Raw genomic sequence first — 26,560 nt, forward strand, 5'->3', positions numbered from 1 at the left:
GAAGGCTATTTAAGAGCAGCTAATAGAAACAGCAATAAGTTATACAGATTCTTAATCAAAATTTAACATCTCAGTCCTTAATAAAAAAGAATAAGTTCCTTTTTTGGTCTGTCTTTTCTACTTTCTTTTTGAGACTACAGATCTAGGAAGCTATTGCGGCTATTTTCTGGCAATTTGCCAGCTATGTTCGCCTGCCTATTTCGACTTTTTGAATGTCTTTCACATCCTTGAGTTTTTGATATCTGCGTCATCTAAATTGTTCTCTCATTCAACTCATTCTCTCTCTCTCTCTCTCTCTCTCTCTCTCTCTCTCTCTCTCTCTCTCTCTCTCTTAAGCAGCTGTAATTACTGAATGACAGATTACTACTAAAAGTAAAATAAAAAGTGTGGCTAAGTTGTTTTCATTCTCCACTGTTAATTTTATTGGTCTGAAATGACCTCTGTCATTTGAAGCCCTTAAGTGAACTTGTCCTCCCAGGCCAACCCCCATCCCCACCGCTAAGTGACGAAGTCAACAAGAGAATCGATTCCGCGTCATTCGTTTGAGAGCAATTTTTTATTCTACGTCAGTCGGTTATCTTCACTAACTCGAGTCAAGCACTGACTGATTGTTTTCATGCTTATCTTGCTACATAATTTGGTCTTTACCTCACAGGTGCACCATATCTGGGCCTACAAATCGTTCCAAGACAGAAGCCGTATTAGGAAAAACTCGTGGGCAACGTCAGGGTGGTCCGAGACTGTGGCGAAAACAGTTCCACTAATCAAAAACATCAAGAGCAGGGTCATGACCTCATTGCCTTACTCTTGGCTGAAATAGTCGCTCATCAAATGGGAAGATAAAACGAAGCTGTTACGTTGTAGTGCTCCTATACTTACAGTATTGACTTAAATATAGTGAAAACGATTTTAAATGATTTCGGTTGAGATCTTTCGAAAATAAGTTGGGCTGTCGCGCAGATAAAGAATCCGGTTTGGTTTAAAGTATTCAAATTTTGGAGATGTGATTGAATAAATTCTTAATAGTTGAGGCAAAGTATTAAAATTTTTGACATTTATGGGAACAGTTGGACGTTTTGGTTTTGTTTTAATCAGTCGGAAGTTTCCTCTTGTGTGCAAAATACTGTCTTCGAAAAAGCAAGATTTTAACTGCGCTCAATCGGTCAAGTCGGAATTAGCTTTAAAGCAGTATAAAGATAGGTCTCAACCAGAGCCAACGGTATGTCTATAGTCTGGAGAAAATAAAATGAAACTTGTAACAATCAAATATATTATGCCGAAGCATATTAATGAATTTAATTGAGTCGATGTAAACCACTTGCCAATAAACAGCTGTGCTATCTTGTTGGCGTTCTGTCTTTAATTTAACACTATGTTCTTTCAAATGATACGTTTAACTGTTGCCTAATCGATGATGCAGGAGAACTGAGGAATATAAATTCTATTTTGATATATGCCTTGATCTGAATCTGTCTTGATCTGAATAGTTTAATATTTTATTCTCAATTCAACTGCTGTATTGCACCTAATTCTTTCTTTTTCTTGTGTTAAAATTACAATTTTACAGTTAATGTTACACGAAGTAGTCGAAAATGTAGTTCTCGGAGTGACTGCCCTCATTTAATTGTAGAACCAGATCCATTTAGATTGACCTATTCGATGGGTTATTGGAACCACAATTCGTGAAAAGAAACTTCAGTCGTCGGAGAATAGTAGCTGAGGTTACAAATTTTATCGAGTGCAACGCCTTAGCTGTAAGCTACAAATTTTATTAATAAACGTTTATTAATAATCCAAGGATCTAATTTTGACGTTGCCCACGATATAATCATATTTCATAAATTTAAAGCACTGGAGCAGTAACTAAGGCTATTTTTAAGCTGAGGCTATTATTGGCCTTCTCTTGGTTTTAGGACTCGACGAGGAGTATTGAGATTCTACAGGTTTTTACGACTCGAAGAGGAGAATTGATATTCTACAGGTTTTTACGACTCGAAGAGGAGAATTGGTATTCTACAGGCTTTTACGACTCGAAGAGGAGTATTGAGATTGTACAGGTTTTTACCACTCGAATATAGAAACAGCATAGAAATTAGGAGCTGCTGTTCTGATTAAATGTGACAAGGTCATTTCGAGAATTTTTGATCCCTTATAAAACCCTATCTAACATACCCTCACGCCTACCGCCAACCCCCTACACCTACCTACCCCCCCCCCCCCCCCCACACACACACACACACACACACACACCTCACTCTCAAAAATGACTTTCTAACCCTGACACAACCCTGAAATTGACTTTCTTTACTTTAATTCAAAGAGATAAGGTCAAGTGAGTGTTTGTCACTCTAATTGAAGTTTATTTTAGCGCAGTTATTAGAGGCAGCAATATTTTTGACAGATTTTTAAAAAAACGTCTCAGCATTTGATTTAAAAAAGTTTCTTTTTAAGACTGCAGATCTACGAAGCTATTCGGCTATTTTAGGGCAATGTTAATAAATGTTAAATGCTCTGAAACTGTTTGTAGCTATTATGTGGGCCCTGTTGGTCTTTGTCTTTTTGAACCATTTTTGTTTTTGCATTTCATGCTTGAACCCTTTGCTATATCAGAACGTCAGGCAGCTTAGCAATTTAACGTCTAAAAATAAATCGGATTTCAACCGAATTGTTTTTGATTTTCTTTTTAAGTCTTATTGGTGACCTATAATAAACTCTAATGACATCCTTAGCCAAAACCACAGGCTACAGCTGATTACCCTGTCTGCAGAGAGCAGTTCTTACGACGTCGGATGGTTTCCTTTTATCGATTGCTGGGTTTCATTTTTCTTTGCAATGGTCAACTAATTAAATTTTGTTTTGCTTCAGTAGTTTATTGGTTGTTTTGGACCCGATCTTTTTTAAAGACCCCTAAATTTTCGCCTATTTTTCACCTAAATTACTTTTCGATATAAGTAATTGATGAAGCAAATAGGGAGTGATTTCAAAGGAAACTGCTAAATTGACTGCTATATTTGTTTTCAATCTTCCTATGTTTTCTTGTCTTCGGTGTGGGGAAAATGGTTTTGAACTGCATCTCCTATCTGTATACCGTCAATAATTAGTCAGAATCCTGGTTGGCGCGAAAGGGGACTTTTTTGGTTGAAAACCCTTTTGATTATAAAACACCCTTTTAATTAAAATACTATTTTGATTAAAATACCCTTATTAAAATGCCCTTTTGATTAAAATATTTTTTGGATCAAAATAGCCGTTTGATGAAAATAAACTGATTAAGATACCTTTTTGATTAAAATACCCTTTTGATTAAAATACCCTTTTGATTAAAATACCCTTTTGATTAAAATACCCTTATGATTAAAATACCCTTTTGATTAAAATACCCTTTTTATTAAAATGCCCTTTTTTTTAAAATACCTTTTTGATTAAAATACCCTTTTGGTTAAAATACCTTTTTGATTAAAATACGCTTTGGATTAAAATACCCGTATGATGAAAATAAACGGTTGATCTAAATGATCTATTTTTTAATGGAATCATGGTCCTCTATTTTCTTAAAGGAGTCATTGTGACTTTTATTTTAGAAGATGTGTTTCTGAAGAAGTCAATTCTGCTTCTGAAAAAAATGTATTTGGTTCAATCTGCTCAACAAAAGTCAAGCACAGAGGGAATTTAGAGGGGTTCTTGTTCAAGCATCATTCTAAGAACGAGAAAAGTAGGCGTGAAAATTTGCGCTAAGCGAGCGATTTTTAATGATCAAATGAGGCTTTTGCCAAGCGGGTTTTTCGTTTTAACTCTAGTTTTTTGGCTAAAGGTGTTTGTCTCAATTTTCGATTCTAGTAATAGTACGTTTGTAATAATTTTTGTTGAAAATATTAGACTTTCAGATGCATTTTTGTAAGTTTGCTCGCGGCTTTTCTTTATTTCGCTTTCACTTTGGATCGATTTTCGTTTTACATAAGTCAAGATTTCACGTTTGACTCCTGACTAACTCACTTGGTTTCAACTGAATTATTTTTAAGTTCTTTTGCACCCTAAATTTTGAAATGTAAAGTTTCAATGACAAAAGATCAAAATCAAAAGAAACGGGATAAAGCCCGGTCATTCAGTCAATGTGCATTAGGTTATCAAAGTTCATTAGAGCGATTGCTAGCTTATAATGTTATTTTTAAGCTTAATTAAGTATACTTTTATAATCTTTTTGAAACTGCGCACCTTATTAGAACACTTTTTGACACTTGGAAAGTTTTTTCTTTTTATTTTTCTGTTTCAATCCCAATGTGCGTTAACGACGGCAATTTGCCGGCTATATTATACATTAGAATTGACAAGTGGTTGTTAGCGATGTCTCAATCTATCGTTTGGAAGCTTATCTGATGATTTTTGTGTACAGCTTACTTCCTCAACAATTTCTTGTTCAGGCTGAACTGGCTTGCTAATGTTGATGCTGCAGTTACGTTCTTGTGCAACTCTTGTAAGTTGCTCTTTTTTGTGAATGAAATTGAGCGGCGTTTGAAATTGGAACTTTTATGGAAACTTCAAAATACTGATAGTTCTGACTTTAGAGTAAATCTGACCCTCAGGGTTGCATTAAGGTTTTGATTTTGAATTAAGGTTTGAATTAAGATTTGACATTGAGTTTTTTTCTCCCCGCTCTTAATCTGTAATCTAATGGAATTGGAACTTGATTATTCTCAAACAAGTAAAACAAGAATTCCGAGATGTGAATTTTGAATGTTGAAATAGATGTGTTAATTGATATAAGTTGTATACGATAGGGTTTTGAAGCGGTAAGCTTAAGCTTTTAATTGCTCTTGAAGTTTGAAGCAGTTCTTGTAAACGTGTGCAATTCTTGCGTGATCTCAATTACTCTCATTCCGAATTAAAGTTTGTTGCTATCATAAATCCGATGGTAAGTGATTAACTATCCAAGCCGGTATAGCTTGAGGTTGAAGTGTCCGACTACCATTCAGGAGGTCGCGTGAGGGAACCCATCTCCGGTCGTTTTTTGCGCCCATAAAAATTTCGTAGCTTTACACTCTAAATTAATTTTCCCCGCCTGTCGTTCGAGAGCAATTCATCCGACGTTAGTCGGTTTATGTTGCTGACAACTGCTCAGTTTTGATCGAAAATCTTCGTCAACATTGTGCTATCTGACAATTGTGTAAAACGTATTGTAAAAAAATTCTGGCCTTCTGAATATATACTTTTTTTATTTTTGTTTGACGGAGACAAGTACAGCTGACCTTTTCTTTCAGGTAGTTTTTGTTCGTTATCAGACCGGGATTGTAAAAAATGACGGAGAGAAAAGTGTTGAACAAGTACTATCCCCCTGACTATGATTACCGGAAAATCCCTCGACTGAAGAGAGACCGAAGTGCCCAGTGGGTGCAGCGAGTCATGGCTCCATTCAACATGCGCTGTAATACCTGTGGACATTATATATACAGGTACGTTTCAGATACATACAGCACGATTCTCTGGTTCATCAATTAAGAATATTAACGTAGCCATTTTCACAATTTGGCATCTTAGGATATTATGCAAACGTTCCGTTTTTGGATGATGTAGTGACAAATAATAAGACCACATAAAGTTAACTTTTGTAGGTTATGGGCTCTTATCGAAATCAGCCTATTCTCAGTCTAAAAATATTTCCTCGCCAATTTTGTTGTTCTGTCTCAAGGGAAAGGGATCTGCATGCTTGAGAATCGGCTAGCAATACGTGCCTAAGAAACGACAGAAGACTTTTAGGTTTTTGAAAACTTAGCGCAAATTAAAGTCACTGAACAGCTGAAAAGAAATGCTAAATGAGTTGATAGAAGATTATGGTGCAACATTTTGGTGATAAATTTATGTGTGAATATTTGTATTTTATTTATTTTAGGGGAACCAAGTTCAACGCTAGGCGTGAGACAGCTCAGGGAGAGACTTACTTGGGTCTTAAGATCTTCAGATTCTACATCAGGTGTCCAATGTGCTGTGCAGACATCTCCTTCAAAACGGACATCGAGAATCTAGACTATGCAATTGAGACTGGAGCCACGAGGTGCGTTGCTATTCGTTTGCATGTTTTAACTTTTTGAAAACAATTAAATTCAAAGTTATGAAAGCAATTAACTGTCAGCTGAAATCATTCAATGGCTTCATTTATACCTTCATACAGAACCATTGGGACCTGTCCTTATCCCCCTTATCCAGAATGTCATAGGATTACAAAAAGAAAAATATACAGGCAAAAATCAAAAAGTCATTTCAATTTTGAGAGGAAAAGGTGATCGAAGCCTATAAGATAAAAAATGTATTCACTAAAAATATTGAATATAATCAATTGCGCTTTACTTCAATGCATTTAATGTGATATGCGACTTGTCACTAATATTCCATTAAAGTGATGATCGGACAAGACACCAAAAGGAACCTCGAAAACTGGAAAGTGACAGAAAATATATAAAACATTTGTAAAAACTCGTAGTATCAACGCCAGAAAACCATCAATTAAATAATAAAACAGCAATCAAGACTACATTATAATTCACTTTAAAGAGTATGCAATCTCTTTCGTCAATGAGACTAAGCTACAAAGTTTCAGAAATAAGATTGAAAGTGGCAATTTTCAAAAAACCATTATTTTTTCCTTACCATTTTTTAAAAAAATGTAAGACATAGAAACGGTAGGCTATCAAATGAAAACGGTAAATAGTTTGACTTGTAACTGCTTTTAAATCCCATTGTTGATGTCATTAAGGAGACTAAGTCAAAATATTACACATTAAAACTGAATACAAAGCAGAAATCAAAATTCAACGAACAATTTTTTTGCAAAGTTTATTGAAGCCAAAAAAACCAGATGATTTTCGCGGAAATTTTTTTGTATTTTCCTTTGCTTCCCTCTGCAAGTAATGTTAATTAATAGTTGAGTTTTGATTTGAAATAAATTCCGTCTGTAACTAATATAAAATACAATTAAGTAAAAAGTATTTCATAAAAATATACTTAGCCCCATTACAATACCAACAATTTTTAAACTATAAAATTTTACAATTGCACCAAAACTGGTCTTGCTCTTGCGGCTCCTCACTTGTCACCAAATGTTAACGAAATGGCTATTTTGACCAAAAAGTCGTTTTATCATAAATAAATTAGGAAATTTGGATTTAGGTCGAGTTATATTACCAAAAGCATGCTATCAACTGCTAGCTTGATATTTTGTTATTATCAAGCTAGCGCCCCAGATACCAACGTTTGACATTCGAATCAGCCACAATACTACAGAAAGAACATCAAATGATGTCAAATCTCAAGAACTCATTTAAAACAAATAGTCTGAGTCATAAAAACCACGACCTTCACTCATAAAACAAAATTTTGTTTAAGTGGAACTTATCGGAACATAAAAGGACCTTTTAAAAATTGAGCGTTTTTATGAAAATAAAATTCTTAGGATGGAAAAAATGCGAAAAAAATTATTTCGAAAATGAAATATCCAAAAAAATCCGAATCCTTTTTCATCGCAAAACTCAACCATTGGACAAACTCCTGCCTTGTTATCGCTGCGCGGTTGTTAAAAACAAGAAATTTTTTGAAATATTAAGTATTAATTTTTTCGTCAAATGAAAATCCTAATATTATCCTAATAAATGAAAATCCTGTAAATACTCTGGTTGTTAAGGTAAGGAGAACCGATCATTAATATGCAAATAATTGGAAAAAAAACAACGCCAAATTACCAAAGCTTTTAATACAGCAAAACAAGAATGCGAAAAATAAACCACGAAAAAAAGTCAAGTACTGGCAAATATACAACTCTGCACGTTTAAAGAACCTCCGGTTTCATCTTAAAAATGAGACCGAAAAGAATTCGAATTTGATTTCCAATTAGTTGTATTGCATATTAATTACGGTTTAGAATGCAAAGTTAAAATTTTTAAAAGTTATCAAAAAAGCGAAACGCGATTAACAGATGAGTAAAGACAATAAGATTAGGTTCACAGTGATCATTCATTGAGTTCAATGAATGCCGAAATTGTTCGTTAAAAACTTAAAGGTGTTTCTAGAACTTTTGCTGATGCTTTCATGCACAAGGACCTTTTAAAAATTGAGCGTTTTTCATGAAAATAAAATTCTTAGGATGGAAAAAATGCGAAAAAAATTATTCCGAAAATGAAATATCCAAAAAAATCCGAATCCTTTTTCATCGCAAAACTCAACCATTGGACAAACTCCTGCCTTGTTATCGCTGCGCGGTTGTTAAAAACAAGAAATTTTTTGAAATATTAAGTATTAATTTTTTCGTCAATTGAAAATCCTAATATTACAAAAACAAACTATGCATTTTTATAATTATCGTTTTAAATTAGCGAGACTTCAAAAAAAATTTAATTCTAGAAATTTTTTGGAAGAACCGGAGGGACAATTAGCCCATATATGAGTGTTCTAATACGGACAAAGTCAAACTGGACAAAGTAAGCCGAACAGGCATATTTGACACCATTTTTGATGAAAAGGAGAAATGCTGAATTTTCAAAAACTTAGCTACAAGTTTTGTCAAAAATGTTTGTTAAAATGTATCACCAACTCTCTCCAACCTCATTTCACCAATTCCTTTTTAACCTTTAAACGTAAAACCATTTAGATTTCCGTTGACAATTGTATCTTATTTTAAGCAAGAATTGATCAAAGTTCAAGCAACAATTACGGTAAATCTGAACAAAGCAACGGATTTTAGGCTAACGTTCACAAATCTTTAAACCTGCATAACTCATCTGAATGACCTTAATACAAAAAATCCTTCTGAATTTGAAATTGTGCGCTTGACAAGCTTTCTAATGATACCACTCACAATGCTGTACGATATATCTATCGGCGATAATTTACTCAACAAAAAAATATATCAGAAGTCTTGCATTAAAATCCTAATTGATAAACCTGAAAATTCCCCAATTGACTAACAGAAGAGTTTAAATAACAAAAGCGAAACAAAGTTTCACATATGTTGAGAAATATCAGAACGAATTTGAACTGTAAATACTCTGGTTGTTAAGGTTAGGAGAACCGATCATTAATGTGCAAATAATTGGAAAAAAAACAACGCCAAATTACCAAAGCTTTTAATACAGCAGAAAAAAACAAGAATGCGAAAAATAAACCACGAAAAAAAGTCAATTACTGGCAAATATACAACTCTGCACGTTTAAAGAACCTCCGGTTTCATCTTAAAAATGAGACCGAAAAGAATTCGAATTTGATTTCCAATTAGTTGTATTGCATATTAATTACGGTTCAGAATGCAAAGTTAAAATTTTTAAAAGTTATCAAAAAAGCGAAACGCGATTAACAGATGAGTAAAGACAATAAGATTAGGTTCACAGTGCTCATTCATTGAGTTCAATGAATGCCGAAATTGTTCGTTAAAAACTTAAAGGTGTTTCTAGAACTTTTGCTGATGCTTTCATGCACTTCGCAAAAACGCCGTCTACCATTGTGAAGGCACGAGGGTTGACTTGTGAGATCAATTGCCTGTAGCGAAAAGATTGCAATATCGATAGAGATTGCAGATCCCCATAAAAATTGAAGGTTATAACAATCTTAGTGTTGCAGAAACTCTTAACTGCCTCTGTATGTCTTTTCGAGGACGGTGGTGAATAAAGAGTATCCGTAAATACCTTAAAATAAAAAAGAAACCAATTATTGTTGCTTTATTGCTCTCAAATTTAGGCGGGGCTTAATTTAGGGCGAGACTATAGCTAGCGTAAGTCAAATGGCAATGACGACCTTAAATTTTGGAGGGATTTTGATTAGATATTTAATAAACTGCAATAAGTCGAGGTAAATTAGAGGCTCAATTTCTAAATGGGAGCTGGAGATCACGCTTAAATGAAAAATCATTGATGTCGAAAGTCAGTCAAATATACAACTTATCAAAATTTCGGAAGTTAAGGAATCAAAAAGATTAAGCTTTTTGACAAGATGAATTCTATCATAATCAAAAACAATCACTTTTTCAACAGTTGCGGTACCACAAGAATCTGCACAAAATCTGAAAAAATTTAGTTCCCTTGCTTACTCGGGCACCTAGAAAGTCCAGTGTCAAGTCTACCTAGGTCCCTGTAAAGACTAGGGTTGAGTGACTCTCGAAATCAGTGGCAAGTCCACCACAAGCCTTTTTACCCGGATACTTTTGAATACTGACTGCCAAGTCCTGGACACGCGGAAACTAAAGTCGTTCAACTTCCAGATTACTCAACTGGACAAAGTTGTTTTTGACTCTGAAAATTTACCAACTTTAAAGATAGGTGTAAAGCCCTCAAATACTTGTTTAAGATACTCTGCTTTAATTTGATTTTTTGCCTTACATCCAATTGACTTGTACTCAAAGTACAGCCAAAAACTACAATCTCAGATAGCACGAAACGCAGGTCATGTAGGTCACCGACAGCAACCTTCGCCAAACCATCTTCTTTATCCACATTGTTAGTAATTATATAGTTCAAGTGGACAGATACAAGACAAGAAGCAAGCCCACAAGTGAAATTTTCAGTCATATGTTATAAAGTGATATAAAGTGCCACAGATTTCTTTACTTGCAGACAATTCGCCTTTAGTCTTGTCAAGTGCCACAATACTATGTTTTAAACCTGCGTGTTGCAACAATACCTGATGGTTGGGTTTTTGAACGTTATTCAATGTTGTGCAGGCCCATAGCGTTCTCTTTGGAATGTCCTTATCTAACAAACAATTCAGAGGCCTGATATCATCGTTGGTGAGTTTTGCAAATCTTAGGTGATTATGAAGTTCTCACCACAATTTCTTTCTGACGCACAATTTCTGTGTGCTCAAAGAAAGAGAAACTGGACCACCGTGATCCTATTAATCTATTGTAGGAATCACAGTTTACCGGTTCAAAATTTTTTCCATAACTAACGGGCTTTAACTGCATCAGGTCTACCATAACAGGTCAGTCACTCCTCCAAAAAAACTTGTTAACTCCGCTCAATTGTCACAGTCGCTCGTCAATACACACTAGATTTTTACAACCCACAAACAATATTTCGTCAATAATTACTACTCTCAATGCAAAAAGTTGACATTGGTACGAACTTATATATCAAACGCCTGGCAACGAAGTTCTTAAGTCCAACCCAAACAAACTGTGAAGCGTCGCACCCTTAATATTTTGAACAGAAGGTCATGTAAACGCTGACCGCGTGACATTTGATTTGCAGAGGTTCAGTTCCGTTCTGAAAAGCTTGATGAGCCCCTGGAAAATGGCGCTTAAAACAAAATTAATAGAAATTGCTTTGGACTCAAGACAGGAACCATTGTTTTAATGGGAGGTGCATGTAGCAATCTTGTCGAAAGAACAAATTTTGCTAAAAAACTGACAACTGTCAAACATTTTAACGCTGATCTACAGAATAATTGAAAGGATTTGGAAAAATTAAACTCTACGTACACTTTTTCCAGTTCCGATACAAAAAGAACTGGTAGGCATTGTATCATCCTCCTCCAATAGCCGTTCAATCTCTCGCAAAACTTCCAGAAACTTTTTCGTTAAGATCAGACTCTTGAAATATTTTTCGTCTGCTTCAAAATTCCGGCAACTTAAAGAGCAGCATATCATTCTGAACTTCATTTTTAAAATTTGTTGTACCCATTTCAATGTCTTCATCATCTATTGTTCTTAGGTTGGATGCCACAGCCGTGGACCTGTGTTCATTTGCGGAAAAATCCATTCCGCGAGAAGATTTCTCAGCCCCGTCAACATCGTTCCGAAACTTGTTTCGTGTCGAATTCATCACAGATAAATACTTTCTCTTTGTTAAAAGCTGGTCTCCTAAAATATCAAACTCATCTGTAGTCCGAACGGTAGAAAAATCCATTAGCTGTTGTACTTCCCGACTGTACTTCTCCGGTAAAGCAGGCTCCAAGTAAATAACGACATATCTAATTTTCTTACAATGATTTGGATCAACTACCCGTCTAGCTTTAGGTCGATTTTTTAATAGGAACGTAGATCCTCTAGACGTGTCGTCAGTTTCGTTGTCACTCACGACGGGGAGTCAAATTGTCTTAATCTTGTTTATGCTTCTAAACCGTGAAAAAAATATCAAGACAGACGTTCACCAAGCAGTCAGGGCGCTCTGTACACCTTATTTGTAAGTTTTCAAAATGAATAGCTGTGCTCTCATCCTCAAGGTTACTGATTTTTGCTTTTGATTTGAGAAGTAAAGCTCGGTCTTGTGTCAGTGAGCTATCAACGAAAACGACGCTTCCCGATGAGTAAAAACTGGTTGTTTCAACAGGAAATGACTTGAGCTGAAAGTTCATTTGCTTGTACAGACATTCAACCAAGAGATCTCAAATGCCCGGAGAATAGATCTTCGCGCTGTGTACAGATCGGCATTAGTTTCTCTTATGCGTTCGCTCAAATATTTTGCTGCCCCATGCACTGATGTTACAAACTGCGAGTCCATTTTCCCCACCAGAGAAAAAGAATAAATGGATTTTAGGCATTGATACGTACAGCATTAGGCAAACGGTTCAGAAAAATGTGGCTGTGCTCACGGACAATTGTAGAGCCCGCAAATCTTCTGAAATGTCAAGATCACAAATATAAAGAAAATTATCAAAGGTTTTCTCACACTGCGATCCTGGTTTCAATTTCAGGGTTTTTACTATTCGTTGATAGTTAATTCGAGCTTTTTCCAAATCCGATCGTTTGTTCTCCTATGGAAGTGGTCTGATGATCTTTGTTGTTCGCATTGGTGGCTGAGGAAAATTGAATCGACATGTTTTTCTCCTTCGTTTTAAACAAGTAGCTCCATGTCTATGCAACTGGAGTTTTCGCGAAAGAATGTCTTACGCAAGGTTTGAAAAGTTTGAAAACCATTGACTCTTTAACAAATTACAGCATTTGCGTTTGAGCTGATCCCCGAAACTGTGACTCATCAGACCAATTTAATCCCTCGAAAATCATGGGGGAGCAGTTGAAGCAGATCATGGGGGACGTTCTTCAACAAGTGAGTTCTTTTAAGTGACGTACAATGTATACTGGATCCTCCTGTATAAGCTCGGTTTTAGTGGCAGTGGGGAAATTTAGAAATTCTTTGTCTGTTGGCGCTTCGAAGTTTGGATGATTTGATTGAAAAAGAGTTCATCAAATCCGGCCAATGGGCGTCAGGCATGCTGAGCGTCAAGAAAAGTTGGACTGACTAATTTTTTAACCCATGCCATATAATTCTTTTCCATTCGCTGTTAATAAGAAGTCCACAATATTAACTGAGCTAAAAACGAGTAGCCTTTGTCAGACTGCAGAGTAGAATCAAGATTTTCTTTACCACCACTGCCGTGCAGTTGTGCAAAATCTTTCGAAGTGCAACAGTAGCTCCTTTTCCAATCTGAGAGAACTGCAACCTTTTCATTTCGTAAAACCTGTTAGAGCGATATCGACGAAATCTTTATTGCAATTGTTATTGCAAACCGTACTGTAGGAAACATCCTTATAAATGTTTTGATCGAGCTCGTCCACCAAACAGAGTTGGATACGCAAACTCTAGAGGACACCACGCTCCACGTAGAGATCACTGCTCACGAGGAGCTTCGTAGCAGAGTGAAAATCAGTCTGTCTGTTGTAGGTTTTCATTTAGGGCTATTTATCAACAATTCGTGGTTTCAAATTTACACAATTAGGCTCAGAAACCCGCCAATTGTGGTGTAAAGTTTGTTTCCTTCACTGAATTTAGAACATTGACAATACCTCCACGACATGACAACTGCCCACCATTCGATCGCACTAGAGGTGACGAAAGCTACGCGAAGAGCAGCCAACCAGATATTCCTCTAAGAAAGTGATATCAGTTGTTTCATCAGCTTACTGTCATACCCAATCCCTTTTGATTACAATCGTTTGGGATTGAATTTTTCTAGAGGTAAAAGTTACATGTTTAGCAAACAAAAGTTTTCAACACTTGAAAGTAAACGAAGTGATCGTCGCACATTGTGTGCAGCCAATTTGAGAATCTTTGCGCGGTGCCTTGACTGCCTGCAGGTTTCCGTCTTTATTTGCTGCATCTTTAATTCCACTAAAATTTTTAATTCCACTAAAATTTTTTCCTCTGCTTGATCTTTGATTCGTTTTTGTTGCCTCAAATGGTTGATCAAAAGGTTCGTCTCTAATCTTAATGTATAAGTTAGAAAATTAATCTGTAAAATCAGAAGAAAATTGAAGTCATTCGATAGCCGAGGAAAGGAAAACATCGCAAAAGAACATGTTGCAAGATGCATTAATTTTAAATTCTCTTGTTGATTTTAAGAGCTTTCCACAGAATCGTAACCTTCGAGATTGATGATTGCTATTGTACCACTGCAACGTTTTAAATGACCCGAATAATTGCCGAATCGCGATTTTGTCTGTGTGTCCTGTAAGCAGATAAGAGAAAGAAGAATTTAGGCAGCGATCATCACTCGGAACAATATTGTAGCATAATTCTTGTCTACGGTTGGTATCAGTTGATAAAGCACAAGTAGGTCCAAATGCAGGCAATGAATGGAAAACCAAATTGAAGAACTAACAGACTTCGACTGGAATAGATGAGACAATGGCTGGAAGTGCGCATGTGTTCATCGGTTTTGATGTCTGCAGCTGCCGAGTCACATGTCGTTCAGCTATAACTAAAGATGAGCTACTTGTCATCATGTTATCATTCTCCTTACCATCAGCCAACACATGGCCAATATTTGACCTCGTATTCCCATTCTCCATGATGCAAATAGGTTGTTGAAACTGAAGTAAACGTTTAAACTGAAGTAGAATACATTCTCCTAAAACCATTCAACATGGAAATCGGGGAGATCTTCGTTGAATGTAAAAGTTAATGGAGTACAAGTTTAATAGTTCTCTTTTTGTTAGACATTAAACCAATAGCCAGCCAGCTGATTCTCTTTAGCCCTCTAATATGTGATTCCAAATTGGAAATTGAGAAAATGCCTTTGATAAATGTACGACAAATAAATTCTGTTCAATCATTAATTAGAGAGCCATGGTTCCATGATTGAAGCGATTAGCGTGCTGGCCACAATTGAGGCAGGGGGAAACCAACAAAAGAACGAGCGAAAGGGTGAGTTTGGAACCAACGCTTTTAACTCTATTGAAATCTGCAGCGTAAGCTATATTCCAAAAATGTGGTTTTCAATCAAAGAGAAAAGGTTGAACGAGTTGTCATTTATCAAAAATTTGTTAAAAAGCCAAAATGCCTTGCTAATTACAATTTTTTTCAACCTTCCTAAAGCACAAAGCATTTGCGTCACACGTTGTTGTCCAAAATCGAGTAATTGCTAAACATTTTTAAATTGTGGACGCGTTTAAACAGAAAGAAATGAGTTAATTTTCTAATAGAGTTCAAACATAAGCATAGCAAAGCAGTGACAGCTGCAATTGCAACAGGTGAACCGTTTGGCTACAACACAGTGCTTTCTAAATGAGCACGAATAAAGTGTTACATTCAATGTTAAATGCTCAATGTTTAATATTACTTCGATAAAAATTCTCATCATATACCTTATTACTTTTCTAAAACTTGCTATATCGCAAGAGCACCTTAGTTGCACATGAATTTGAAAACCCTAATTTTTGATCAAGTGAAAAACATGAGGGGTTCAATCAAAACCAATTGAAGGCATTGCATGGGCCAAACTTAGTGCAATTTTAGGTAGCACAGAAGACCCGGTGAATTTATTTTGTTTAGACAAAAATGGGAGCACCATCAAAAAAATCCAGGTAGATAACAGAGTGTTTGAGCAAAGACAAATTCAGAAATCAATTTACTTGATTGTTGAGATTTTGGTAGCAATTGAAGCGATATTAAGATGAGGGTTTCGATCGTCTTTCGCACTTGAATTTGGGTTATCCTTCAAATTGGAGTTTCAATATCAAATGCGTTTGAAAGCAGGAACAACTCGACGTGTTGAAGCCCTGAGATAAGATCCAGTTGGTGTTCATAGGGAACTGACGCAACCGCAGTTTGTTTGAACCTTTACTTTATTTTCCCCCTCTAGAATTGTAGAATCCTCTTGCTCTTTCTGAACGGCGTACACTCGACGCGATCTCTGATGCAGAAAGTTCAGCTGGACTAAGGAAAGCCTTGCATATGACATTGGTACAATGCACACATGTTTTTTCTGAGCCTTCAAATTTCACTGCTTCCATGGACTCGTTACCACTGCAGATCTCAAACGAAGGTGGTACGCCTCAAACAATTTAAAAATTAAACGTCAGCTTCGAAAGGATCGGAAAACCTTAACAGTTTGCCGTACACCTTTTTCGCAACAAAAAGCAGTTTTAAACACCGGCACTTAGGATGTCCTGTTAAAAAGATGGCAAGAAATTTAAAAGAACGTTCAACTCTTTCCATGAACTACAATAATTTTAAATGTCCGTACACTATCTGACGATGTTTTTTCTGATCAACAGAACCGTTTTAAAAAAGTGACCAATAGAATAACATCTAATTATTATAAAGACTGTACTTTTGTAGGACTGAAGCTTTCCTTTGGTGCTGTTGATCTTATTCAGTTGTATTGATTCAGCGGTGTTCCACTTCTTAACCACCATTTATACCTCGTCCTTGAAGCGATACTGCGCAATCTTGGAGCCATTATAGATCTCTTGAGTATCTACAGCGACAAATCGAGCTTTGCTTTAAACCAAAGATCCAACGAAGATTGGCCGAGAGATAGAAATTGTACCATTATCTTGAAAAAAACGAAAGATTGCTTAGAATGTGACTGCTCCCTGCTGACATTCGAGATCCTCACTATTAGAGTTTGCATTCTCAACTCTAACGTCTAGACGTCTAAGTTCGGCAGTCGATGCTCTGGGGTCATTAATTGAATTTCCAGCTGGGCTGCTTGTCTTCAACTTCGTAGTCTCTTCTGATCAATGAAATGTTTCGCGTACTGTCACCTTGTACTTCTTGAGGTCGATACCTCTGATATACATACAGGCAATGAGTTGAATCGATTGGATGATTTTCGAGTGGATCGCTCTGACATGATTCTAAAACCATGCAAGGCGTAACAGAAAAGAAAGTTAGAAATTGTTCATCGAGAACTGCCAGCAGCTCTGACTATCCACCAAAAAATCCAAAAGTCTGAATTGAAACCAAACGAAGTTCGACCTTTATAAAATACAATATCACCCACGCAAAAACATAAATGGAGGAGCAAGCTCAAATGAAGGCAATACAGTGCCATAGAATCTCTCACGTAAGTTTTTTGTCTTATACACAGCGGTGCTTAAAAATTTTCAAGGTATGGTTCCAAAGCTGTACACAAAAAAGCACTATATGGAGCATTAGACAGAAGGAACCGAAAGTTGATCTTATTCAGTTGATCTTATTCAGTTGTATTGATTCAGCGGTGTTCCACTTCTTAACCACCATTTATACCTCGTCCTTGAAGCGATACTGCGCAATATTGGAGCCATTATAGATCTCTTGAGTATCTACAGTGACAAATCGAGCTTTGCTTTAAACCAAAGATCCAACGGCGATTGGCCGAGAGATAGAAATTGTACCATTATCTTGAAAAAAACGAAAGATTGCTTAGAATGTGACTGCTCCCTGCTGACATTCGAGATCCTCACTGTTAGACTTAGCATTCTCAACACTAACCTCTAGACGTCTAAATTCGGCAGTCGATGCTCTGGGGTCATTAATTGAATTTCCAGCTGGGCTGCTTGTCTTCAACTTCGTAGTCTCTTCTGATCAATGAAATGTTTCGTGTACTGTCACCTTGTACTTCCTGAGGTCGATACCTCTGATATACATACAGGCAATGAATTGAATCGATTGGATGATTTTCGAGTGGATCGCTCTGACATGATTCTAAAACCATGCAAGGCGTAACAGAAAAGAAAGTTAGAAATTGTTCATCGAGAACTACCCGCAGCTGTGACTATCCACCAAAAAATCCAAAAGTTTGAATTGAAACCAAACGAAGTTCGACCTTTATAAAATACAATATCACCCACGCAAAAACATAAATGGAGGAGCAAGCTCAAATGAAGGCAATACAGTGCCATAGAATCTCACGTAAGTTTTTTGTCTTATACACAGCGGTGCTTAAAAATTTTCAAGGTATGGTTCCAAAGCTGTACACAAAAAGCAGTGTATGGAGCATTAGACAGAAGGAACCGAAAGTTCTGGTTTTTCGTGAGAAGACTCTTTGCTCCACTAATATCATACGAATTTGTTAGACAGACAATTGACTGGGTAACAGGACCCTGTTTATTCAACTAGAGTTTCAAGTAAATGTAGAGCACAAGAATTAATAACACCAAGATTTGAACATAGCCCATAGTTTACTAGAAAATAGCCACGAAACTACTGCGTTCTGAGGTAACGTTGAAACTCTAAATTTATATTTCAATTTCTATCCTTATTTGCAGCCCCAAAGTTAAAAATATGCTGATATCTATATATCAAAATAGACGCATGGGTATCTATTTTTAAAGGAATCAATTGATTTTCATTCACAGCCTACATTTTCAGTTCAATTCTCAAACGGCATTGAATGACTTACTTGAGCAAAGTAATTCACCCAAGAAAGCATAGCTTTTTCTTCCAGGCGCTGGATTAAATGATCGTAAAAAACATGATAAAATTACACAAAAACTTCTGTCGCCTCGCCGCTGTTAACGAGAACAGAATAAATGCTGAGACAATGAATTCATGACAAAAAAGTTTAACTCAAGTAGTCAAGAAGAAGACGCCTATTATACCAATGCGTGAAATGATTCCCATTCGAGAAAATAGTTATATACCATTTTGCTCGACTCAGCTATAATTTATACGAAAGCAATTACTTAACGACACTGCCAAGATTTTTAACGACAGTCACTGCAACACGAAAGAGCAACTACTTCGATTGCATAAGTCGAATTAATCTACTGTATCCGTCTCCACAATCACATCCAATGCCCTTTTAGACAAATCGTAGGCTTCAAATTGTTGGTTTGTAGGAGTAGATCAGGTAGCAGCTTATAAGGAGCATATTTGAAAGATACCTGGTAATAAACGGACCTTGTCAGAGGACTGCAGTACCCTTTGCCATTTTGCTTTCAAACATATCCGTAAACCAAACTCCCAGAAGACAAACTTCTAAGTGTTCAACATTGTTTACTTGTCCGAAATCTTAAACTCCGCAACTTTGGAACCGGCTCCTTTCAAAATTGGTTGACCGGCTCATACAGAGAGCGTGAAGTGAGTACCTTTTTGGAGATTTTAAACTTTTCACGGTGAACACCTCATAGATGACACCAGATGTTAAGTTGTCCAAGTTGTGGTGAAACATGAGAAAATCAAATGTACTAGCAATTTTAAAATTCAACGGAATCATTACTGACCCGGAAAAAAGAAAAAAGGTAAAAGCAACAGAATAATAAACAAATATCGGGGTCAGATCTAAACAAAAAGTACTACTTCTAATTCATCTAAACCGTTTGAGAAGCAACTACAGCCATTTTTCAGGTCAAGCGATTTTGCAGATACCACAGTTCGCCGGGTTGAGACCAAAAAGCAAGAACAAAAATTACAAATTTTGAAGTCAATCAAAGCTTCTGAGAAGTAGATAAAAGCCAATTTTCAGAAGCTTTGGCAGCCTCCGTGCCTCACCGAGGTCAGATTTGGACAAATGGTAAGAATTCTAAGTCGTCTAAATCTATTGAGAAACGAATAAAAGCCATTGTTTAAAGTTTTTGCAGCCGACGCGCTCAACAGGATCAGATCTGAACAAAAAGTGCAAGTTGTCAGTCATTTAAAGCTATTGAGCAGTTAAAACCAAATTTTTCAGCCCCATTTCTCACCGGGGTCACGTCTGACAAAAAGTACAAAATCTTTAGTCACCTAAAGCTATTGAAAAGCAAATGAAAGCCAATTTTTGAAAAATTTTGAAGTACCCGCGCTTCACCGGGGTCAGATCTGACCAAAAAGTACAAGTTCTAATTCATCTAAAGCTATTGATAGTCAAAGAAAAGCTAGTTCTGAAAAAATTTGGAGCCTCCAGGCTTCACCGGGGTCTGATCTGACCAAGAAGTACAATTTGTCATTCGTCTAAAGCCACGAAAAGCTAACGTTCACAAATCATTAGACCTCCGTAACTCCTCGGAGAAAGCTAAATTAAAATAATATCTATTTCAATTTGAAATTCTACGCTCTACAAGCTTTCATGATACCACTCACAATTTTGTACGGTGAATATGTCGATCGGCGAAAATGGACTGAACAAAATAACCGTCGAGTGTAAAGTTCTCTCCCGCCACTAAAGTTGGTCGGAACTATAAGGGCACTAAAATGACTTAGGGTATCAGAAATTTGGATGACTTAATGGTAAATTTTAAAAAATCGGCAGCGCTGAACTTATGTTGTCTCGTAATTTTCTGATAAGCTACACGTACCTTCGTCAGCGCTACACGTACCTTCGTCAAGTGGTATAACAATTTTAATTCAGGTTCCAATAAACAGTTCATTATATTAAAGCAAATCTCATCGATAAATATGCCCGCTCGCCACCCAACGGCTGAAATTTGTGTTGAGTTTAGGAACTTTGAGGCTGCCAAATTGATAGCTGCTGAGGACAAGCGTAAACAGGAAGAAATAGCCCAGGAAGAGGCTAACAACCCAATGGCAGTGCTGGAGAACAGAACCAAGGACTCAAGAAGGGAAATGGAAATTATGGAGAACTTAGAAGAATTGAAGGAGAGAGCAGACAGCAACGCCCAGACTGATTTGAATGATCTCATTGGAGACAGTCTCGCCAAACAGCAACAGCTGCTTGCTCAGATACTTCTGAAACAAGAGGTATCGGTTAACTGTTTGCATTTACTGATTACTTGGACGACAAAACTTTTGAGACGATTTCTTAGCATTTCCATCTGTTTGTTAGCTAGAAACCGTTACTTTGACAGATCTGGTAGGAAGTTTTCAGGTTTGGATATATCATCGATTGGGAACCTTAAAAGTAAAATTTTATGAAAAAATTTAAAGAATTTTATTTTTATAGCTGCGAAGCTGTAAGCTGAGCGTAGCTATATTGCGGTGCTCTCGGTTTTTTTACGACTCGAAGAGGAGTATTGGTTTTCTCTCGGTCTTTTTTTTACAGGAAATAGTTTTGTTCACGCGTCATTTTGACCTAAAAGTGAAAGTGAGAAAAGCTGTCTTGATGAACAGATTTTCGAGAGAAGTTTTTCGATCATGCGCTGCGTTTAATGAATGACTTTTTGACTTTGAAAAGTTGTTTTTGACTGAATGGCACATATAGATAACCGTTTTTAGCCGTTTTTTTTCGTCTAAGTGGCCCAATTTTTTTGCTTTTAATTTGGTTTCTTGTAGAATTAAATTTTATTCGATACTATATTGAAATGTCAACCTCGGAAATTGATACCACAGTCTTTTGCAGAGCCTGAAAATGCGTTTCAAGTTGAAAATTGGCACATAATTCTTGATTTTCTAGTTAATTTTTGGCTTTTTTGATATTAATTTATTCATTTTTGGATCTTTTAACCGTCTTTTTGTCAAAAATCAGTTAATATGGCAACTTCTCTTTGATAATTCCTATACTCAACGCCTCTTTCTACCTCGATGTAATTTTGTTTCATAAAATTGTACATATGGTAATCCGATTTGGTTTTTTTTCTCCCGATTTTCGTCAGTTGTTCGTTTGTATTTTGGTTGTAATTGCTAGAAATAATTTTTTTGTGCAACATGAGGGAATTCTATTTCGTTTCAATAAAAATTCAATCATTTTTTAGCGTTAAGTTTTAAAAAAAACTTTTTCATAAATGCAGTCCCAACTTGAAAGTTCTTTGACCATTTTTTTTGCAAAATGTTTCAGTGTTTCGTATTTATGAATTCTGCTTTTTCCTATTTTTTGTTCTCTTCAGGAGGATAGATCTTTGTATCGGATGACTAGTTATCTTTTCTATGTCTTGAATGCTGAACATTGAAATGTATTTGTTTTTCTTGAATTTTTTTAATTGATTTTTAACTTTCAAAAATCAAGAATGTCTTTTTGTTACGGTGTTCCTTACATTGTGCCCATATTTACATTCTAGTTAGTATCGTTCTGGTTTTGTCCTGGCACCTACTTTTATTTTCGGTATGTTGATTTTTTCAGTTGTAAAAAATGAATGGTTTCAGCGTTTTTTCTAGATTTTCGTCATTTCTTTGGTTTGCAATTGAGAGTTTGGTTTGCAGTACTGAGAGTTTGATAGCAAGCTTTTTCCAAAATTGCCACTTATGACTAATTACTACAGCTTTCTTCCGGCCTCGGTATTAATTAAAACGATTTTTTTTTGCCTTATGTCTTAATATTCTGCTGCTTATGTCTTTTCTATGGTCAATTTTGTTTTTGATTTAGTATGAAATCATGTTGTCTAGCTTATGTACAAGAAAACAGGTTTGTGTTGTTTTTGTCTTCGTCGCAGTGATTAGAAGTGTAATTATAGGTGTTTTCTGATTCTTAAATTTGAGCTTTCCATTTTGAAAAGATTTAACTTAGTTTCTAAGATTTATCTGCCGTTTGCTTTCGCGATCTTTTTCAGATTAGAATCATGAATTATTTGAGGGCTATTGATAACCTTGTCAGCTTTTTCCGACCATCAGGTTTTTGACCACTTTAATTATTTTGGATTTTTTAACGTTATCAAACGTTTTCAATATTATAAAATTTTGCTGCATGTTGTTTCTCTTTTTGACAGTGGTTTAAGTTTCACCAATTTTTAGAGCAGACCTGGAGAGGTAATGAGTTAATGGTTTAATACAAAAGGTAGTGGCTTCCGTTGCAACTACGGTTTTGTTAGTGAAGTTCTGACGCTTCGAGTCGGTTCCGGATTTCTTCGTCGTCTGACGCTCTTTTTTCGTTTAACATTTGTTCACACAGCAAAGCTGAAAAGTCAATTTTTCTGAATGACTTCTTCCTCTCACTGACGGCATTTGCGCGCGTGAAGTCATGTCTCACTCGCTTTAGCGAAAGTTTTTAGGTTATTTGCGTGATTAGATTTTGATCATACGTGACTTACCTCACTCAATAAAATGACTTTTGCACTTTAAAACTTAAGTTTAATTTGAATTTGTTTAAGGTTAAAGGAACTCCTATGTGCAGTAAAGGTCCCTAATAAGAGGCTTCTGTGGAATGAATTTTAACAAGCTTTACTAATTTATCGCGGAATGTTTTTTAGCCTAGTTTTTTGAGCGGCGTCGATTTTTTTTCAATTTAGATCTGTATCTGTTTCTATCTCTATTATATGGCACGCAGGTCTATTCTTTCGCAGCTATTCCGGCAATCTGCCGGCTATGTTTGGATTTTGCTATAAAGACCTATATGATATGGCATCTTGTTTTTCTTGCTATCATTAAATCACAGTATTATTGCATTCGCATTTTAGGAAGAAGACGAAGCGTTTATCAACTCTTTGTACGAAAAGACAAGCGATGGAACCAGAATCAAACGAATCACAGCCTCGTCAATCCACGACACGGAAGACGCGTCTTCTGATTTTGACATCGACGACTGTGATTCCCTTCCAAATCTGCTAACTGGACCCTCTGCTAGTGGTAGCTCAAGTTGCAGTAAATCAACTGACATTCTATCATCTGAAGATCTCGAAGGTCCAAGACCAAAAATTCCGAAAACTGAATCGTCGTCGGGCAAACTGAACAAGCCGAAAATTGCTCTGAGTGGTTTAGTGAAAGTTAAGGCAAAACCTAAAAAGACCAAGTTAGAAGAATCGTCTTCAACTAACGCTTCTGTGGAAGAAAGCTGTCCAAAACTGGTGGACACAAACCAGAGCGGATCTCAGTCGAATAATTGTCAAGAAACTTTTAACAGCAGCGGTGCTGAAAATTTAGAAAATTCAGTTTCACGTAATGAGATTGCAACATTGAGTTCATCATTATCCACTGGTATAAAACCAACTTCGAGTGAAGTCACAGCGGATCCGAGAAGCAATGATGAGGTTGAGCTAATCAAAGAGAAAGAAACTGTTCAAGCGGATGTTAAAATTTTACCATCATCTAGTTCAGTAGAAACGACGGGTTTGCTTTCCTTGGGAAATTACAGCGACTCTTCCAACAGTGACGATAACGACGGAGGTTGAAGGGATTTGTAGAATTTTTTTTCGTTGTTTTGCTATGAATATCTAGTACAGTTTTGCTATTCAATTTCAGTACACTCAGTTTTTGATTCGCTCCCAGTGCAACTAGTTAAGCTATGGCATGTGATTATTTAGCATTTTCTTTTTCATCCTAAATTAGACAGTCTCTTGTGAAAAATTTTTCGGTTTTATTATCTGGCAGGATCTGTGACATTTTGGACTTTCGTGAACAGCACTTCTCAGAGACTGACCTTATCAGTGAGTAGGTCAGATGCCATGAAACTTACATTTTAAGAATTAAAACGGATTTTTTGCAACTAAAAATAGCATTGCGGCAATCATATTTGAAAAAAAATATTAAAAATTATATAATTTAAAAAGCCGTAAACTATAATATTTCAAATTTTTCAGAATGTGTGACGTAACCGAAACCTGGAATGTAAATTTAAATGGTGAAAGTTTTGGACGCAGAAATTGCCTTAAATAGTTGTGTTCGATGAAAACGTCTTAAGCCCAGGAAAGTGATTCAAAACGAGAGAAAACTTTTCAGTCATAACAGCATAAATCTTGCTATGATTATGTTCGCGAGATCCCAATCCGAGAACGTTGTATTTGCTAAATAAAGTTAGCCTGAAGCATTAGATGATATGCATTAGTTACTACTCAATGGTTCAATTCTATGATGTTATTTTTTATAGCTGCGAAGCTGAGCGAAGCTATATTGCGGTTCTCTTGGTTTTTATAGCTGCGAAGCTGTAAGCTGAGCGAAGCTATATTGCGGTGCTCTTGGTTTTTTACAATTCAAAGAATTTGAATTGTATTGGTGCGCTGTCTTTTTCTTAAGATCAGTTCACACATTTTCATGATTTTTGAAGTCAATTGGAGTAGTGATTTTGGTCACGCCGAAACAGGAATTGGAGCGAAAAAGCGAGTGGTTTTGCGGCGTAAATTTTTTTCGCTCTAATTTTAAAGTAGAGTGAGAAAACGGTGTTTGAACAAAAATTCGGTTTCTCGGTAGTGGTTTTTTGTTCACATGCGGCAGTTTCACTCTGATTTTTACTGTTTTTTCGATTTTTTTAGATCGGATTTTTTTCTAAATGGTTTTCCCAATCCATTAACAGCTCATTCTAGGCCTAGTTTTTTGTTTGAAATAAATTTTCATTTCGCGCTAGTGGTTTTTTTTGTTCACATGTGGCGTTTAGACATTGATTTTCTGTTTTTTTCTTTTTTTTTATCTGATTTTTTTTTTCAGATAAAAAAAATAAGAAAAAAACAGAAAATCAATGTCTAAATGCCACATGTGAACAAAAAAAACCACTAGCGCGAAATGAAAATTTAATTTACATTTCACTCATAGTCCATTCTAGGTTTTTCTGTTTAGTCAATGAAAATTCTTTGAATTGTACGTCAGGACTTGTCCTGCTATGTTTTTTGTTTCGTCTGACGCTCTTTCTTCGTTTTACATTTGTTCACACAGCAAAGCTGAAAAAGTTGTTGAATGACTTCTTCTCACTAACGGCATTTGCGCGCGTGACGTCATTTCTCACTCGCTTTAGCGAAAGTTTTTAGGTTATTTGCGTGATTAGATTTTGATCATACGTGACTTACCTCACTCATTGAAATGACTTTTGCACTTAAAAACTTAAGTTTAGTTTGAATTTGTTTAAGGTCAAAGGAACTCATTTGTGCAGTAAAGGTCCCTAATAAGAGGCTTCTGCGGAGTGAATTTTAACAAGCTTTATTAATTTATCGCTGAATGTTTTTTACTTAGTATTTTGAGCGGCGTCGATTTTTTTCAATTTAGATCTGTATCTGTTTCTATCTCTTATATGGCACGCAGGTCTTCTTTCGCATCTATTCCGGCAATCTGCCGGCTATGTTTTTTACGACTCGAAGAGGAGTATTGATTTTCTTTAGGTTTTTTTGACTCGAAGAGGAGTATTGATATTCTACAGGTTTTTACGACTCAGAAGAGAAGTATTTAGATTCTACAGGTTTTTTAGCAGAAAGCAAGTTTGTTCATTACTTGAATTTTGACTTCTTTCTATTCGAGTTTTTACATCCGTATTTGATTGTAGACTGTTTTCGAACATTGGACTTTAACAATAGCTTAGTTTGTAATGTATAGCAATTGGTAATAGTCTGTAATTCAAGGTGAAGAGTCAATTTGAGAAAATTTGATCCCATTTAACTACGTACCCCGCCTCCCCCCCCCAAAAAAAAGCTAACCTCCACGTACCTACCTAACCCCAGCAACGTACCTACCCCCACCTCACCTAGCTACACCCCCCCCCCCCCCCCCACCACCACCTACCTGCCCCCACCTACAAATCCCCCCACCACCACCTACCCATACCACTGAACTGAAAAAAATTTGACGCTTTTTATGTTATATTGGTCTACTATTTTTGT

The 26,560-nt window shown here is 36.2% G+C and overlaps 1 protein-coding gene across 1 annotated transcript; it reads left to right on the plus strand.

Moving 5' to 3' along the window:
- The first annotated feature begins 5,224 nt into the window (after window positions 1-5,224).
- LOC142356911 (uncharacterized) lies at window positions 5,225-24,229 on the plus strand. The gene is made up of 4 exons (XM_075408664.1): window positions 5,225-5,447; window positions 5,885-6,046; window positions 20,597-20,855; window positions 23,441-24,229. The coding sequence occupies exons 1-4, from the start codon at window positions 5,293-5,295 to the stop codon at window positions 24,149-24,151; spliced, it is 1,287 nt and encodes a 428-aa protein (XP_075264779.1). The 5' UTR covers window positions 5,225-5,292; the 3' UTR covers window positions 24,152-24,229.
- The last annotated feature ends 2,331 nt before the right edge of the window (window positions 24,230-26,560 follow it).

This window comes from Convolutriloba macropyga, unplaced genomic scaffold (genome assembly GCF_964194025.1).
Source record: "Convolutriloba macropyga unplaced genomic scaffold, txConMacr16.3 SCAFFOLD_3335, whole genome shotgun sequence".
In the NCBI taxonomy this organism is placed as follows: Eukaryota; Metazoa; Xenacoelomorpha; order Acoela; family Convolutidae; genus Convolutriloba; species Convolutriloba macropyga.

Excerpts from the sequence above, each read along its gene's own strand:
- LOC142356911 (XM_075408664.1), top strand. The coding sequence starts at position 5,293 with ATGACGGAGAGAAAAGTGTTGAACAAGTACTATCCCCCTGACTATGAT. Across the intron at positions 5,448-5,884 it reads TGTGGACATTATATATACAG|GGGAACCAAGTTCAACGCTA; the intron begins GTACGTTTCAGA and ends TATTTATTTTAG. Across the intron at positions 20,856-23,440 it reads AGATACTTCTGAAACAAGAG|GAAGAAGACGAAGCGTTTAT; the intron begins GTATCGGTTAAC and ends TTCGCATTTTAG.